Source organism: Sturnus vulgaris, chromosome 1 (assembly GCF_052056855.1).
Source record: "Sturnus vulgaris isolate bStuVul1 chromosome 1, bStuVul1.hap1, whole genome shotgun sequence".
In the NCBI taxonomy this organism is placed as follows: domain Eukaryota; kingdom Metazoa; phylum Chordata; class Aves; order Passeriformes; family Sturnidae; genus Sturnus; species Sturnus vulgaris.
The window spans coordinates 39,813,740-39,829,075 of record NC_142243.1 but is presented as its reverse complement, the minus strand read 5'-3'; the positions used below and the strand labels follow the sequence as shown (position 1 = coordinate 39,829,075).

Genomic DNA, 15,336 nt, shown 5'->3' with positions numbered 1-15,336 from the left:
GGCACTGTGACACAGTTTTCCAACTGCTTTTTCTTCATGTGCGAGTGAATGTTCAGTCTTGGAAAGACAGGCGACCCTGGTCGTCTTGTGAGTTTTTGAGTAGAAGATGAGGAATTAAAGTGCCAGAGGAGCCTGTTTCCTGCCCCGAGCTCTGCCCATGGCCAGTCCCTGAGTAAAAGTGATGGAGGTTCTGAGACGTCCCAAAAGCCAGGGCACAGCTGTCCCATGCCTGAACACCTCTGTCCCAAATTGGTATTTGTGAACAAGTGAAACACTTAAATCAACTCAGATGCTGTTACATTCATTTATCATGCAAGAACCTAGAAATCCTCTTGGTATCAGTCACCAGCTGGCAGAGGAGTGATTCTGGTACAGGACTGGAAGATGAAGGAACTCTCGCAGGAGATGAGATACACACCTCTATATTATGTGCTGCTGTGTCATCAGCCAGCATGGCAGAGAGGACCAGCAAAGTGGTTTAATGGCCACGTCAGGAATTGCTTCAAGCTGCATTCAGATTTAACAAAATAAAAAAAAAATGCAGGATTCAAGAGATTTTTTTGGATTCTTTAACTGTTTTGATGGGATGGGAGTTTTTGTGTGTGTGTGTGGGTTTTTGTAATTTTGTTTGTTTGTTTTTGTTTTGTTTTTGTTTGTTTGTTTGTTTGTTTTTTGGGGTTTTTTTTGGTCGGTTTTCTTATAATTTGTTTTGGTGGTTTTGGGGTTTTTTTGTGGAGGGTTTTTGTGTTTTGGTTTTGGGGAAGTGGTAATTGAACCGTTTCTTCCACTATTTCTATCTTACAGGCACAAATGGCTTTCCAAAATCAAAGCACCCACTGAAGGAAATCTGTGTTAAACCAAACTGCTTTTTTTGTCTCCAGTTGGTGTAACACTGGTCAACCTGTTTAATTGCCCCACACCTCTGCTACACATCTTTAAAAGAAGAATGATCCTTCTTTCTTTTTAAGAAGAGATGCTGGATGTTCATTGTGCTGAACATTCAGCACAGTGACATGAACTTTTACTGGTATTTTTTAAAAGTACCAGTACATAAATACACCAAAGGCTCACTCATACAACTACTCTGTCTCTGAAACTCTTATTAAAATCGAGGGTGGAGGGTTGAGTGCATTTAAGTGCTTCACTAGATAAGGCTGTAAAAGACAGAGACATCCTTAATTTGTCATTTAATTGTTCAAAGATCCTTGCTAAAAATACAATGTAAGTCTTGAGAAAAATATTATGGTTCAATGGAAAGAGATCCTCCAAACCATTAAAAGAAACTAAGCGGTGCTAAAAAAACCTCTTTGATGCAAGACATTTCTCTGCTTTTTTTCTTAGGGGATGCACTTAGAGGGTAAAATGTAAGTCACTGAAAGTCCATAAAACGGAAATCCTTCCAAACTATGGATGGACCCTAACATCGTATCCTTAGTGATGAAGATCCAGGGTACTCTGAGAATTTATAAATACTCATTCAAGCTTTAACCTATTAAACCTATACAAGTGTCGCCTGCATGTGTATATTTAACTTACATAGTTTTATAATATTCAGTTTATATATGGTATAAGCAGGCAAAAGAAAAATCACCTTGTCCAAGGGGAACAGAAGGTATATTATATACTTTGTGTCTAGGATTCTTTAACACAGACTTGCTGGATTATATTTCCATTTCTCTTAGCAAAAGTATTTGAAGAAGCTGCAAGGCTCAAACAGAACACTAAAAGAAAGTGGAGTCAGTTATATAAGGGCTAGCACCAGTTTGTTGCAAGTTTTTTCCTACCCACTCCCAAATAAAGGGACAAAGAAGTGAACATTGTGGGAATGTGTTTCTAAACCACATGATATCCTTATCAGATTGTCATGTACAAGGGAGGTTCTCACACAGGGACCCCATGCTGGTGAGCTGACCTGTCACATGATGCAAGTTCTACGCTCCTATTCAGATTACTAAAATGAGCTGAAGAAAGCTAGATTTCCCCTCCTCCCTCCCCCCCAAATAAGCAAAATGCACAGTGACCAAAGTCATATTAATTTGCTGCCACTGGGAAAGCAATCCTGAGCAGCTGCAAATGATAAGTAAGTATATGAAGAAGATAATCTAGCTATTAAAATCTATACCACAATTAATATCTGCTGAGCAGACTTTATCACAGAGAAGAAAACAGAGAATCAGCAAAACCTGTGACAAAATACAAGGAAAAAACTCAGCTGATTTGTAAATTTATGGAAAGAGAGTAATATATTTTTATAAGCAAGTCCTACTTTGTCTCTATTTTCACTGTTGATGTTGTGAACACTGTCATTGCATTACTTTTTCATGCAGTTTGGGGGAAGTGGAACAGTCCTGTAAACATTTTAAATATTAAATGAAGGTTTTAAATAGTATTTGATCATTCAAATATATGGCTTGTTTTAAAAAGTGCTGAGGGAGCTCCTAAATGCTCAGCATATTTGGAAATGAAGCCATGAAATGTGGATTTAGGATGCTAACTTTAGGCTACTGTTTCTGACATTCTTAACTTTTGAAACACATTTGCTCATGCAACAACAAATTAATAAAATCCCAGACCTTAGATTATTTTTAAAAAGACAATTAAAAATCTATGGGTTTGGATGCAAGTTTTTTACAGATCACAATTAGAAGGAACAGCTACCATTACTGTGACCAAAAAAATGCATAGAATCATTTCCACATTATATCAGTTCATTCCTTTTACACCTGGAATATGGTTCTCATAAAAAGGTGGCAGCAGTAAGACATTACGCCTGGTTTGCCTGCTAGAAAATCCAGTTTCGTTACCCTCCTGTCTATACTTTTTCTTGAAGCACAGAGAAAATTATTATTCTGTTACTTTAGAATAGTCTTGAGCATTTTGAAGCTTGTATTTTCCTGGTACCATTTGGTTTGAAAGGGCTTGGATTTCAGCAAGAAGTGGCATGGGTCACAGTGCATGGGGACAGACTTCATGCACATGAGCAAAGGTCAAAATCAATCATAGCTTTGTATTTCCAGGCCTATTACTTTTGGCAGTTTACCCTGCCAGAAGGGGCTAAAATATTTGCCTCCCAAAAGGAGTAAACATCAATAGGAGGCAGGAATATAATCAGCTTCTCAACCACTCGGCAATGAGAAATGAGAGTAAAAGAACCCCTCCTCGCTGCAGCCACTAAGCCATCTAAATGTTAGATGCAACATTTTCAGCAAAAAGTTGAAAGATTTCACAGCAGAGTGACTTGAAAAGGACAATAGGCCTATTTAGGCAATTATATTATGCAGGCTTTGTTATTAGGCAGCCCTGCTCAGCCCCAGAAAGTCTGGATAATCAAAAGTGTCCAAGTACAGGAAGGGGAAAAGTACAACCCCACCCTCCCGCACAGCCGCTGCCAGGACCTCTGGATTTGAAGGGTAAAGTCTATTTACCGAAGTTCCTTGGCCATTTTATACATCAACTGATATCCTTCCTCATGGGGCTGCGTGCTACAGCCCAGCAAAGCTCTGGAAAGCCCTCTGAAACCACAACTAATTTGGCCCCAGCCGCCCGCCCCTGTAAATTCACTGCTCAGAAGCTGCTGCCAGCCCCCCAGGCAGAAAGCGTGAGGGGAGAGGGATGTTCCCCCCCGGCTCGCACGCATACCAGGGCCGGTCCCCACGGCCAAACAGATCTGGAAACTCATCACAGCTGTGCTCTGCTTTTGAGGTCTCAATAGGACGGGGCATAGCGTGGCCGACCGCGGCAGACAGCAGTCCTTCCGAGCACAATGTCCCTTTCACAGCCCCGCTCCCAAACCTAAATGCTGGCTGTGTAACACAGCCGCACTTCATCGGCCGCGTAAAGGGCGGTATATAAATTAGACCTGAGCAAAGCCAGTCACTTGGCGTGTTTCGGGGAGGTGGGACCGTAATCCGCCGAGCAGGGCGCCTCGCTCCCCCGAGCAAAGCCCCTCGGCTTGGCCGGGCTGCGGGGCTGGCGTGACGCACACATGGTTAACAAAAACCGCTCAGCAGTAAGTAGGGATTTAACTGGATGTGAGGATGACTAACTTCGCTGTCTGAAACACTATCTCCCTCTTTCAACTCCTTAACTTCACCGTAACCTTCTTCAAGGCATCGCCTCAGAAGCCTGGCTTTGTTCTGACAAGTTGCACCTTTGCTGCACAGACTCATTAGGCAAGCAGGGAGTCACCCAAAGATACATTGCTTTTCCTCCAAGCTTATCCCACCCTGACTTCACCAGCGAAAGCTTCTCATCATTTTTGTCTGCAGGAGTTTTTGACAGTGGTGCGTTGTCCATTAGAGTTTTCCTGTGCCAGCAGTCGAATCAGACTAAGTGCACCAGAGTCTATATAGAGAATAGCTTTCCCCTTCCATGTATTTTGGAAAAAAATATACCCCCACATAATTTTTTAAAAATGCAATGGATCAGAAACAAACTTTTTTTTATCACACATTTCAGAGAATTAAGCTAGACGTATAAAAATTTAAACAAAGACTCTTTCCCTTAACAAATCAGTCCTAGCCATTTAGCTGTAAAGTTTATAGATGAACTTCAAAGAAAATAACCTGGTTCAAACAGATCTTGCCTTCTGGGCACTAGCAAACACACCTGCAGCAATTTGATACTTGGGAATGCAGATTACAAGTCCTTCACTTCAAAATGTTTGTTTTTTAATTCTGAAAGATGAAAGAAAATAAAGTAGTGAGCTTTTTTTTTTTTTTGGTGGAACACAGATGTTTCCAGTGCTTGCAGGGAATGGGAACCTGACCCAAACATTGCAATAATCCAGAATTTTGAAGGAAAACGTATGCTTTCAGAAGTCCCATCTTCATGAACTTTCTGAAAGTTAATACCTGCTAGCTCCTCTCTAGGCAAACACTTCTTACCAAACTGAAATAAGAACTGTATGCTACGCGAGCCTCAACATCCCAGTGTGTTCTGCTGCCATGTCCGTAACTTTTGACTTCATCATTTTTTTTATGCTTCCAACCCTAAAGAAATGCAGTAGGCAGTAGTCATCTACTTGATATAATTAGCTGAAACACTACATAATGCCAAACAAACTTACTCTTGTTTTGGGCCTGCTCATTTGGTTTTTTGTCTGTTTAATTAATGAAGACTAATGAAGCCTTTTTTAAATAGGCTTTTCCAAGGTCAGATCTCCATTCTTTGCAGCTCCTCTCTCAGGACCTGTCCTGTTCCCGCTTCCGCAGTATTTAGTTAGCTCATGTTACACCAAAAGTTACTGGTTCTCTCTCAGTATTCGTTGCCACTGCACTACGAGGGAGCAGAATATTCTAACTTACTTAAGAAACTATAAATTACTCATTCTTGCAATCTTAACTCTTTTGTCCCCTTAAGAACTATCCTTGTCTAATTTAATTATACCGACCTGATTTTTATCTTACAACAAAAGGTGTGAGAATGAATTACGATTAGAAGTGCAGTTGATTCTAGTCTCATTTCTGAGTCCACAATTTTCTTTGCAAACAAACAATCTCATTTTAGATCTACAACAATATAACTAGAATCACATAAAACATAAACTCATATGAGTGCAAAATCAGGGGGGGTTTTTTGTGTTCTTGTAACACACCATGCAATACGCAGTGGCTAACAGTTGCATTGCAAACCCATGGCAGGTTTTTCCTCCCACAGGGGAGAGGAAAAAAATACCACACAAGTTAAGGTTATGTTTGGGTTGTGTCTTATCCTCTATTTTTGCTTTGCAGACCCTCATGGACTAGAAAATTCACGATGCTGCAAGAGTGCACTAGCTCAGTGAATTGTAACAGGATTAACGTACGGAAGATGTGCTGAAGTTGGAGACCTACAGCATTCTGCCCTAAACCCTGCCATGGCCAATTTTGCCAGCATTTCAGTGGAAATCCTGATGCTGTCTGGGATTGTTACTGGCCTGCTCTGAGTTTGCATTATCCAGGTACTATTCCCTCAACAACCACTTACCTTTTACTCTACAATCATGTCTCTATCAAAGCAATATTTCTAAGGCCTAAGGCAATGGCTGCAGGTGTACTGGTGTTTTTTTGCAGAGCCAAAAATTAAACAACAAATTAGACCAAAAAACACCCTATCACACTTCTAACAATTACAAAATTTGATTATTGTTACATCAAATCACAGAAGTCTTCTTAAAAATGGAGAATTAGGAAATGCCAAAGTTAGAATTAAACATTGCTATCTTTGTATTTATAAGCACTGGAAAAACCTTTAAACTACTAAAAGCTTTCTGGACAACAAAAATTCTAGTTCTGCCATATTTTCATGAGATGCAAGATAAAAATCTTACACTTTGAGAGAATTTTAATATTTCATGATTCATTTATATATTTACTCATGCATAAACTGCTCACACTTTCTTCAAAACCGAAAACAAAATTTTCTCTAAGACTTCAAACGAAAATCTTAATTTGGACTCACTTTAACTAAATTGTTTTTCCACATTTCTATACCATTAACTTTCACAGTTCAAATTACAACCACCGTATTTTAATTCAGGTTTCGGCCTGATTTTAAATTCCCATGCAGTGAAGATTAATCCTACTGCTTACAAAGTTACAAGACTGGATTCCTGAACGCATTTTCCTGTATTTTTATTTACTCTTGTTAATATGCGTTTCTTTGATTAGCTAAACTTTCCTGTTATCAACACTTGTCTCTTATCACAGGCCCTAGGCAAATGACATATTTACCACTCATCCATTATGATAAGGGTAATCCTGTGTTTAACTTGCTCAAGAACAAACACCATATATTTCGTTTTTAAGAATCCTGCTTCTAGGTATTAAGAACATACAAGAGAAAGAGCAGGATATTTTAAAGCCAGGAGTTATTTAAAGAATATTTTGCAAGTGTAAGCTTTTAACGATAGTATATATGCCCCTGACTCCAGGAAAGTTTATTTAATTCCAAGTTTCCGCAATATCACCACTGAAGTTATACTAAAGTTTAAACCATGAAAGAGGAGAAAAACGCATTTTTAGTAAAACATCTGGTTTGGATTTTTGCTTTTGCTAACCAAAGCTCTCCCATAGCTAGTAACACTATTTTGAAGCAAAAGCTTTGTTTCACATTTTGTTTGAAGCATTGTGAAAACAGTGCGAAGAAAATAAATATCCCATGCTGAACTTCACAGTCTCCTTTTAATTGTAAAGACATCAAAACATTTGCAGTAATGTAGGCTGCTAGTCACTGATTTTTACAATTCTGTTTTCATTACTCAACCCACACAAATGTCATATGGTGTCTGAAAACTTTTGAGCCGAGTGAAACACACTATTTCACCAAACACTCTTAAATTTACTTTTCAATTACCTACTCCACCCCTTTGAAATGTTGAAGGGAACTCTTCTAATTCCTAGTTAACTTTAACATACCGCAAAACAGAACTTTCCAACGGCATTATACAGTTAATGTTGTACTGAAGTGTTCGAGAGCGTGCTAAAAACATTTTGATAGATAGCCAAGTCATTTATCTAAATCACCGTCAGAGCAGTGAAGCATCCTGCAAGGTTTTAAGCAGAGCATAAGGTGATGTTTTCTGGCACTTTTTGTCATTTCTCAAACTTGAAACTGGGGTGTTAAAATACCGCTATTGCTTATCATCTATATATTTCAGCAACAAATCAAGACCCTATAACATAGTAACACATTTTCAGAAGTGTCCTACTACTAACTCTCACTCCTCTGTTTAACAGTGCATCGCTGTCTGAATCTGAAGGTATAGAAATAATTGATGGTTAAACTCAAAGGGTGTTCACAGTAAGTAGTTTTCTAGCAAAACAGCAACTTCTTAGAGCAACAAAGTGAAGAAGAAAGGTGGCAGCAAGGTCAGTACAAAGAAATATTGCCTTTTCTTCAGAAACTTATAACTACTGTCTGATTTTTGGAATGGCACCTACCCACTTCAATTCCACATCTTTGCAAGAACTGTAGAGATCAATATTTTAATTGCTTGACTACTCTGCTAAAATGCACTTCAAGACAACATGCATCCTGATTAGCAAATGTGCTACAAAATTAGATTAAGGAGGGGGAAAAGAAAAAGCTACCACAGAGATGTTATGTAAATTCGTCTTTCACTGGTTGGAGTTTTGCAAGTATTTGCTGTGTTACGTTACGATTTTATGTGTTCCTGTTTGGCTCCACAATTGTTGTCAGGATCAATATGCCACATGAGAAGGGATAAACAGAAAGAAGTCCCGTGCTTCTTTCGTTTTTCCTTTCTTGCCAAAAGGAGAAAAAAAAAAAAGCTTGCAAACCACATTTTACACAAAAACTCACCCCACCCCTCATTACCTCTGAGCTTAATTACCAGTCTCTCTTTTTTAAATACATGCAAGTAAATAAATAAAAATAAATAACAACAACAACAATTATAATAATAGTAATTGCTTTAAAGTGGAAAAATAACAGTTGGGACCTACATTGAGCACTGTGCCGGTGTTGCCACTCTGTTTGTGCCAATCCACTGAAGCATGCTTTGAGAGCCTTCTCCTGGAGCATGCAGGAAGACGGACTCGCAGTGTAGAAATCCAGCATCTGAGCAGGGCTCACTGCTAGAACGTCCATACAGTCAAACATGATTCCCCCTGCACAGAATGCCTGCAAAAGTGCTTTCCTCTAGGTGTGGAGGAAAATGGCACATAAAAGTACACCCAACTCCATCAAACTCTGCCCCTTTTTTGGCACGTAGGCTGTTGGTCTTTTTCCCAGACCAGAATCATGAATTATGACAGACAACACAGCTAAAAGCCTGTAATTGATCCAAATGATCATTTACCATTTTCCAGGCTGCCCAGCCAATCCAGCAAGATGGGGGGATGCGAGCCGCATTCCAAGTTTTAGCTACCACCAATTTCCCCCCAAAATTTCTTGAGAGTCAGTCCAGCTCCTGGGGCGCTCGCCGGGTGTGTGCCGCGTCCCACGCCGTGCCAATCGCCCACCTCCCCGGGATAAAACAGCTCCGGTGGAGGCTCGGGATCCCCCTCGGCCGTGAATAGATGCTTCTGCCTCTGAACAGCTCACTTCCTACTACTTGTGTCACAGGGAATGAAAGATTGAATTGCCTAATATATGCGAGTGAACTTTCCGTGAACCCTTCCCAGGCTGCTAACCTTCAAATGACCCAAGCGGTCTGACATCACCAGCTCCCAGGATTCTCACACGCCTTCACAACTCCCAGCAGCCCTGCAAAAAAGCCAGGCAGGCAAGCGGGCGGGCAGGCAAAGGCGAGCCCCAGCCCTGCCGGAGTCGCCCCGCGGCCGCCGAGCGGGCGGGTGCGGACGGGGAGCGCAACGTACAAAAAGATCCAAAATAATAAAGCAATTAAAAAAAGAAAAAAAAAAAAAAAAAGCCAAACACAACAACGAGGAGGAGGGGAAGGGAGTGGGAAGAAAAACAGCGGTGTTTTCAGCGGTCGCAGGGAATGGAGAATATAAAAATTCCACCTCAATTTGCTGAAAGTTCTGTGCCCCCCTCCCTCCCTCCTTCATACACACACACACACACACACACACACACACACACACACACACACACACACACACACACACATTCCTTTCCTCCCCGGAGAGGCCACGAGCGAGGCGCAGGCGCTGCCGCTGTTCCCCAGCCAGGGATACGGGCTTCGCCCCAGCTGCTGGGCTGGCGGGCCGGGCTCGGGAGCAGCCTCATCCCGGAGCTGCCCCGGCACATGCCAGCGGGGACCCCGCTCCGTGCCACCCGCGGGGACCCCGCTCAATACCACTCGCAGGGCCTGTGGCCGGTGCCAGCCCCGCTCCCAGCGGGGAATCGCAGGGGCCCGTCCCTCTTGGGCGGGGGGTGGGGAGGGCGGACAGGCCCCATCTCTCCGCACCATCCATCCCTCACGCCGGCTCCTAAGTCACCCAGCGCTCCCTGGCTTCTCCGATGGGTCAGATATGGCACTGCCCGGGAGGGTCTGTCCCCACCACTGAGCCCAGGGCAGGAAGCAGCCACGCATCCCCTCTTCTCCCTCCCCAGCCCCGCCGCCGCCGGGTCCTGCCTGTCTCTGATTAGCAGAGAGGGGCTGGGGCGCTCGTGTGGCCCCGGAGGGGCTGTATCAGCTTTCAGAGGGCTAATGAGCACCAGCTCCCCGGGAGGGGAGAAAGGCCACGGGCTAATCCATGGGGAACAGGACCCAGCCCGTGGTGCTGAGCGGGGACACCTCCCTGGGGCAGGCGGCCCCGGCCAAGCCCTCACAGCCGCTCCGAAGGCAAGGGCCGCTCCCACCCGCTAAGGTCTGTGCTAAACCACACTGCCGACAGCCCTCCCTCATGGCCGGTCTAGGTGTCAAAGGCTCCCCAAGTCTGAGGCCGCAATCCCATAGCCAGACCTGTGCGGGCCCACCACTTGCATGAAGCCAGCAGAGACTTCGGTGCTTTTTAGGCAGGTAACTACCCTCTCCAAAATCTTGCTCACCGAGAAAGACTCCATAGAGGCTTCCATCAGTTCTTATTCCTATGGACAATTTAAACATTAAAAACAACAGCCTGGAAACACTCCCTCCGCCCCAGTGGGAAGAACATGAGCTCAATAACCACATGCATGCTTTAATTTTAAAGTAAGCCAAGCCACCTCAGCCCCAGCAGTGAGCATCATCCAGGAGCAAGGCACACAGGAGCCTCGCTTCCCTGCTCCAAAGCAAGCTCAGGTGCAGAAACTAGAAAATGGAACATTTGATAATTGCCCATTTCTTGCAAATCCCAAGACAGCAGTCGGGCAGAGAGGGGCACACTGAGCAGGCATGGCACACCACTGGCGACCGTAAAGAAATGCTGGAGAGAGACTCACCCTGGGACCTGCGCAGCCACTTTAATGGATGTGGTGTCCCCTCTCCACAAAAAGTCCTTTGATGAACCGAAAGCTCTCTGACAATGCCTGCAGATTGTATTAACAAAACTTTTCACACAGATTCAAGAATTTACAAAAAAGCCCCAAACCACAAAACAAATCCCCCACACAGCACAGGCACTTGTTCCCTGAAACTGATATATCCACATTGAAAACCAGCGGCCAGCAAAAAGACCTGCTGCAATCTGGAAGCGAATCCTTTTGAAGAGATTAAAACAAAAGCTTTTCTTTGCCTCCTTTCCCCCTCAATGGGAGAGCTGTAGTTGTCCCTGCAGCAGGCAGCCTCTCTTTCCCTCTTCCCTTCAGGCAGAAGAGTTACAAATGCTGGAGTTTAACAGCGTCTTTTTAAAGGACTTTTTAAGGACTTTCTCAGCCCTTTGGGGTGTCCTCCCCCAGCCTGAACTCCTGCAGTTGAAGAAGCCCCTGACACTCTCTAATCTAAAATTTATGCACAGCATACACTTACTGAAAAAGCCATCCTTCAGGGAAGGCTTGTTTAAACTATTTCAGCACAGCAAAACAGTGTTTGTTGCATTAAAATAGCCAAGTGGAAAAGTGGCTAAACTTTTTTTTTTTTTTTTTTTTTTTAAACTTGGCTGGCTACATTGCTACAGTTTTGTTTGGAATAGCAAAGCTAAATTAACAGACAGTTATTTTCTAACCAGACGACACAGGATGCACAAGAAATTTGGAATACGTAACGTATCACCACAAAAATAACTGGAAAGGATGACACAAAACACAGTATGGTTTTTTTTCAGCCTCCAATTTAGGAAGAAAACAGGTTTTTGTGAGGACCAGGGTTCTTGGAACAGTTTAAGCTTGTGCCAAGAAGAACATGTTGCCTATGTGAGTTAAAAGTAAACAGAATCAGACAAACAGAAATACAGTTATGTTTATCCCATTAGCAGTCTTATAATACCATATTCAAAAATAATACTTGTCGGTTGTACCTCAAAATGTAGAGTGGCAATTTCTGAAAGTAAATGCCGGGAAGTGACACTTAAGTGTGTACAAATTGGAAAAAGATTGCTTTTTCTCACTGTATCAAAATGAGCCAGGTAGCTCATCATGCTTTGTTGCAAATAATAGTTGCACTAATGCTTATATTTATTACTAAACGCACATGTAATTTAAAAATTCCTCAAATAGCCCTCAAACAGTGTGGTTTACTCACACACTATTTCTACAATACGGTTACCTATTCATCTCTCATTTCACTTTGAAATAGCACAATACTTGTTTTTCTTCAACAAAGTATCAGGAAAAGCTACATTCATAAAATGGAGTGTATTTTCTAATTTAGATCAGGAATAATCATAATTATTGTGCTAACTAATAGTCCTCTAGTTCAAATGTAATGAAACCTTAAGTATTGCCACGTATTTTAAATGCCTACCCAGTACCCACAGAGGTGCAAGGAGGCAAAACTCTCCAATATCTCTGACTTTGTCCATGGCAAAGAAATTGTGGTTTCACATCAGTGCTTTGATCTGTTTTCTTTCAGACTGTGATAGCAGAAACTTTACAATAAACATATTCTTAGCTATAAGTGAAATAAAAAGCACGAGTTCAAGTCAGAAATCTATTTCCTCTGGTGTTACTGTATATTTGTCAGTGTGACATAGCACATTTGAAACCCATAATCATAAAACAAAAATTTACAGCCAAGGTTTAGGGTCTACATCTGTTTCTCTGGTTTTTGTACTGCAATTACCCACTGGACAATTCAGAAAGCAGCACTATGAATCATGTACTGCACACATGGTTGTGCTGGTCACTTTTTTGTTAGTACAAGAGGCTGAGGATGCCATAATGTGCTTCACTGAGAGAAAGAGAGCATTAACTAGAATTAGGATGAGTGCACCAGGCTCTCTAATAAAAATGACTTTACTAGAAGCAGCAGAGCACTTCTGGAACATTACAGGCATATTTATAGGATGGAAAAATTAAGAAGTGCATGCAGAAATTCTCCCCAACTAAGTATCTCAGGGGAAGCAGACTTTTTTTCTCTTTTGCATGCATTTTACTATTAATCAAATGTAGCACTCTCTTGAAACAGTTTTGACAGCAGAGTAAATGGTTACTAGTGAATGATGTGTGTGTTTAAGCAGTGAAAGCAGAGACAAAGTGATGTTTTCTTCTACTCCCTAGGCAAGAGCTGACACTAAGCTTGCTGCCTCAGCTTTGATACTCACAGATTCCTTTGTGTCAGTTGCTGGGAGAATCACTGGCAGTTCACTAACCCTGCCTCACACACAGGGGCTTTGATTTTTACCTCTTCATTGACGATAGATGTTAATATGAAACAGTACTTGCCTGCCTTGGCAGGTTTTTTTTTTCCCCTCTCCCCAACTGGTGATACAAATCTGAAAAATCTGAAAACCTGAATTCCCCCTTCACTACATGTAGATTTTAGTGTTGAAGGATGTTTTCTTCATGTCTCAAGCACGTGAATGATGTCAAAGGATTATGGGGAAGAAAATCACTAGGTCACAAGAGAATGGCTGAATATTTAAAACTCTAAGGTAGTCCTAGGAAATGGCTATCAACTGTGAGAAAGAATTGCCCTGAAGAAAGTAAAATAGTAAAATTACTGGCATGAAATGTCACAAATGACATGGAAAAAACATGAAATGCAGTGAAAATAAGTAAAAAAGGGGTTTCTTCAGTCTGCTATACACTACTATGCACAGCTTGCAATGACTGAAACAGGAATTTGCACTAACAGGAAGAATTATTTCAGACCTGAAATATAACAGCAACTGGCAAAAGACAACTCAGTGCAGAGCAATATTTTATTTCAGATGGGAAAAGCAGAGTTAGTCATCTCCAGACCCAGAACTCAGGCATGCAACCAGTCTGCTAATCACTTACTGATAAAGGCTTTTTGTCTGTTTTAATCAGTGGATATGTATTTTTAAAGATGCCTTTAAAGCTGATTGCTTAACTTAAAGGCTATAGAAATAATTAATCTCCACAAACTTGAGCATACAACCATGTTTCTTAGAATCCATACAATCCTTTGGCCTGGAGCCAGGGGAGAAGTGCCCTACATGATAAAACTGGGAGTGTATCTGGCTCAGCAATCCATTTCTAAGAGTGACTGCTACTAGATCTTTCTAAGGAAAATACAGGAATCCCTAGTGATTGGCAAAGTATAACTCACCCAAAGGTCCTCTAATAGCCTATTCTCTAACAGCAAATCACTTAAGCATTAAAGCATGAGATTTAATATCTCTTCCAAATTTTTTTGTAATAGCACTAATATTCTAGATAGTTATATATAGCCAATGTCTTTTTGAATTGTGATAAATTTGTAGCTCTGTGACACAGAAGTAGATAGTAAGCTATTAGGCTTTGAGATAAAGAAGGATAACTTTTAAAAAACAAACAAAAAACCACCGTAAAACTCATCCACATTGCAAATAAAGGAGAGACACCAAACTGCACCTTTTTGAGGCCCCAAAGGCTGATGGCTGCAGGCTCCTGAACGGTTGGCAAAGAGGCAATGACATCATATGCATGAAGAGGGGACGACATATATTTTTGAAGGATATGAAAAGAAAAGAACATTACTAGATTAAAAACTGGCTACATACTGAATCTACACTTGCTGTTTATGAGGATCCTGCAGTGCAAACACCACTGCTAAATGGTTGCCAGAAAAAAACAGAAGTGAGGAAAAAAAAGGTTTGTTTCATTTTGTTTTCTTTTTAAATGACTAAGAACTGCTGCTTCAAGGTTTAGCTAAGAAAGAGATTTTTACTGCTAGCCTATAAATCCCTCAAATCATAGAATTATAATGGAAATGCTGAGGTAACTGGAGTGCCATGCACAGCACTGACACATTGCATTATATAATCCAGGGAGAATGAAGGTAGGGAGATCAATAAAACCTAGGTAGAATCAAGATGTATCAAAGAGCAGAAGAGCAAGTAGAAATGTTAAATATTAAACTGTGGAGAATACTACTACTAACAATAAAGTTTCCTATATGCTGAATATGCTTGTGTTTGGCTGAAGGTGAAAGAGCACAGAGCTCCATTAAAACTAAAACAGAGATTCAAAAAGGCTGTTCAAGTAATTACTTTGTTTCTGCCTTTTTTTTTTGGAGATAGAGAAAAGAAAGTTACCTAACAAAAGGATAGTATTTCCTAATGTTCTGGTATCCTGAAAGGTGTCTCAGAATGTATAAATAAATAATCTGAGAACATGCAGAATAAATGGGAGTTCCAAATATAGGCATCTTACCACCCTATCTGTAACCAGAATCAGAATATAAATGGGGACAACTGTACTTCTTCTACAGGTTCACTAATTGCAGCTTGAACTCTCGGTGAGAAGTTAGGTCTGATGGCTGTCTTCCAGAAAAAGACCAAAGTCACCAAGCAGTGACTGGAGCTCCAGCTCAATACATACATACATACATACATTCTAACA

At 41.4% G+C, this 15,336-nt stretch overlaps 1 protein-coding gene across 10 annotated transcripts in view; it reads right to left on the bottom strand.

The window, feature by feature from the left end:
* RARB (retinoic acid receptor beta) overlaps positions 1–15,336 on the bottom strand; it is a 319,234-nt gene that overhangs the window by 81,919 nt on the left and 221,979 nt on the right. For 4 of the 10 annotated variants that reach the window (XM_088164196.1, XM_088164219.1, XM_088164204.1 and 1 more), the window contains one exon: positions 10,834–10,920. The exons of 2 other annotated variants lie outside the window; for them this stretch is intronic. In XM_088164196.1, coding sequence (XP_088020322.1) covers positions 10,834–10,920 — 87 coding nt within the window. 4 more of the 10 variants (XM_088164237.1, XM_088164229.1, XM_088164230.1 and 1 more) reach the window with 4 other exon arrangements.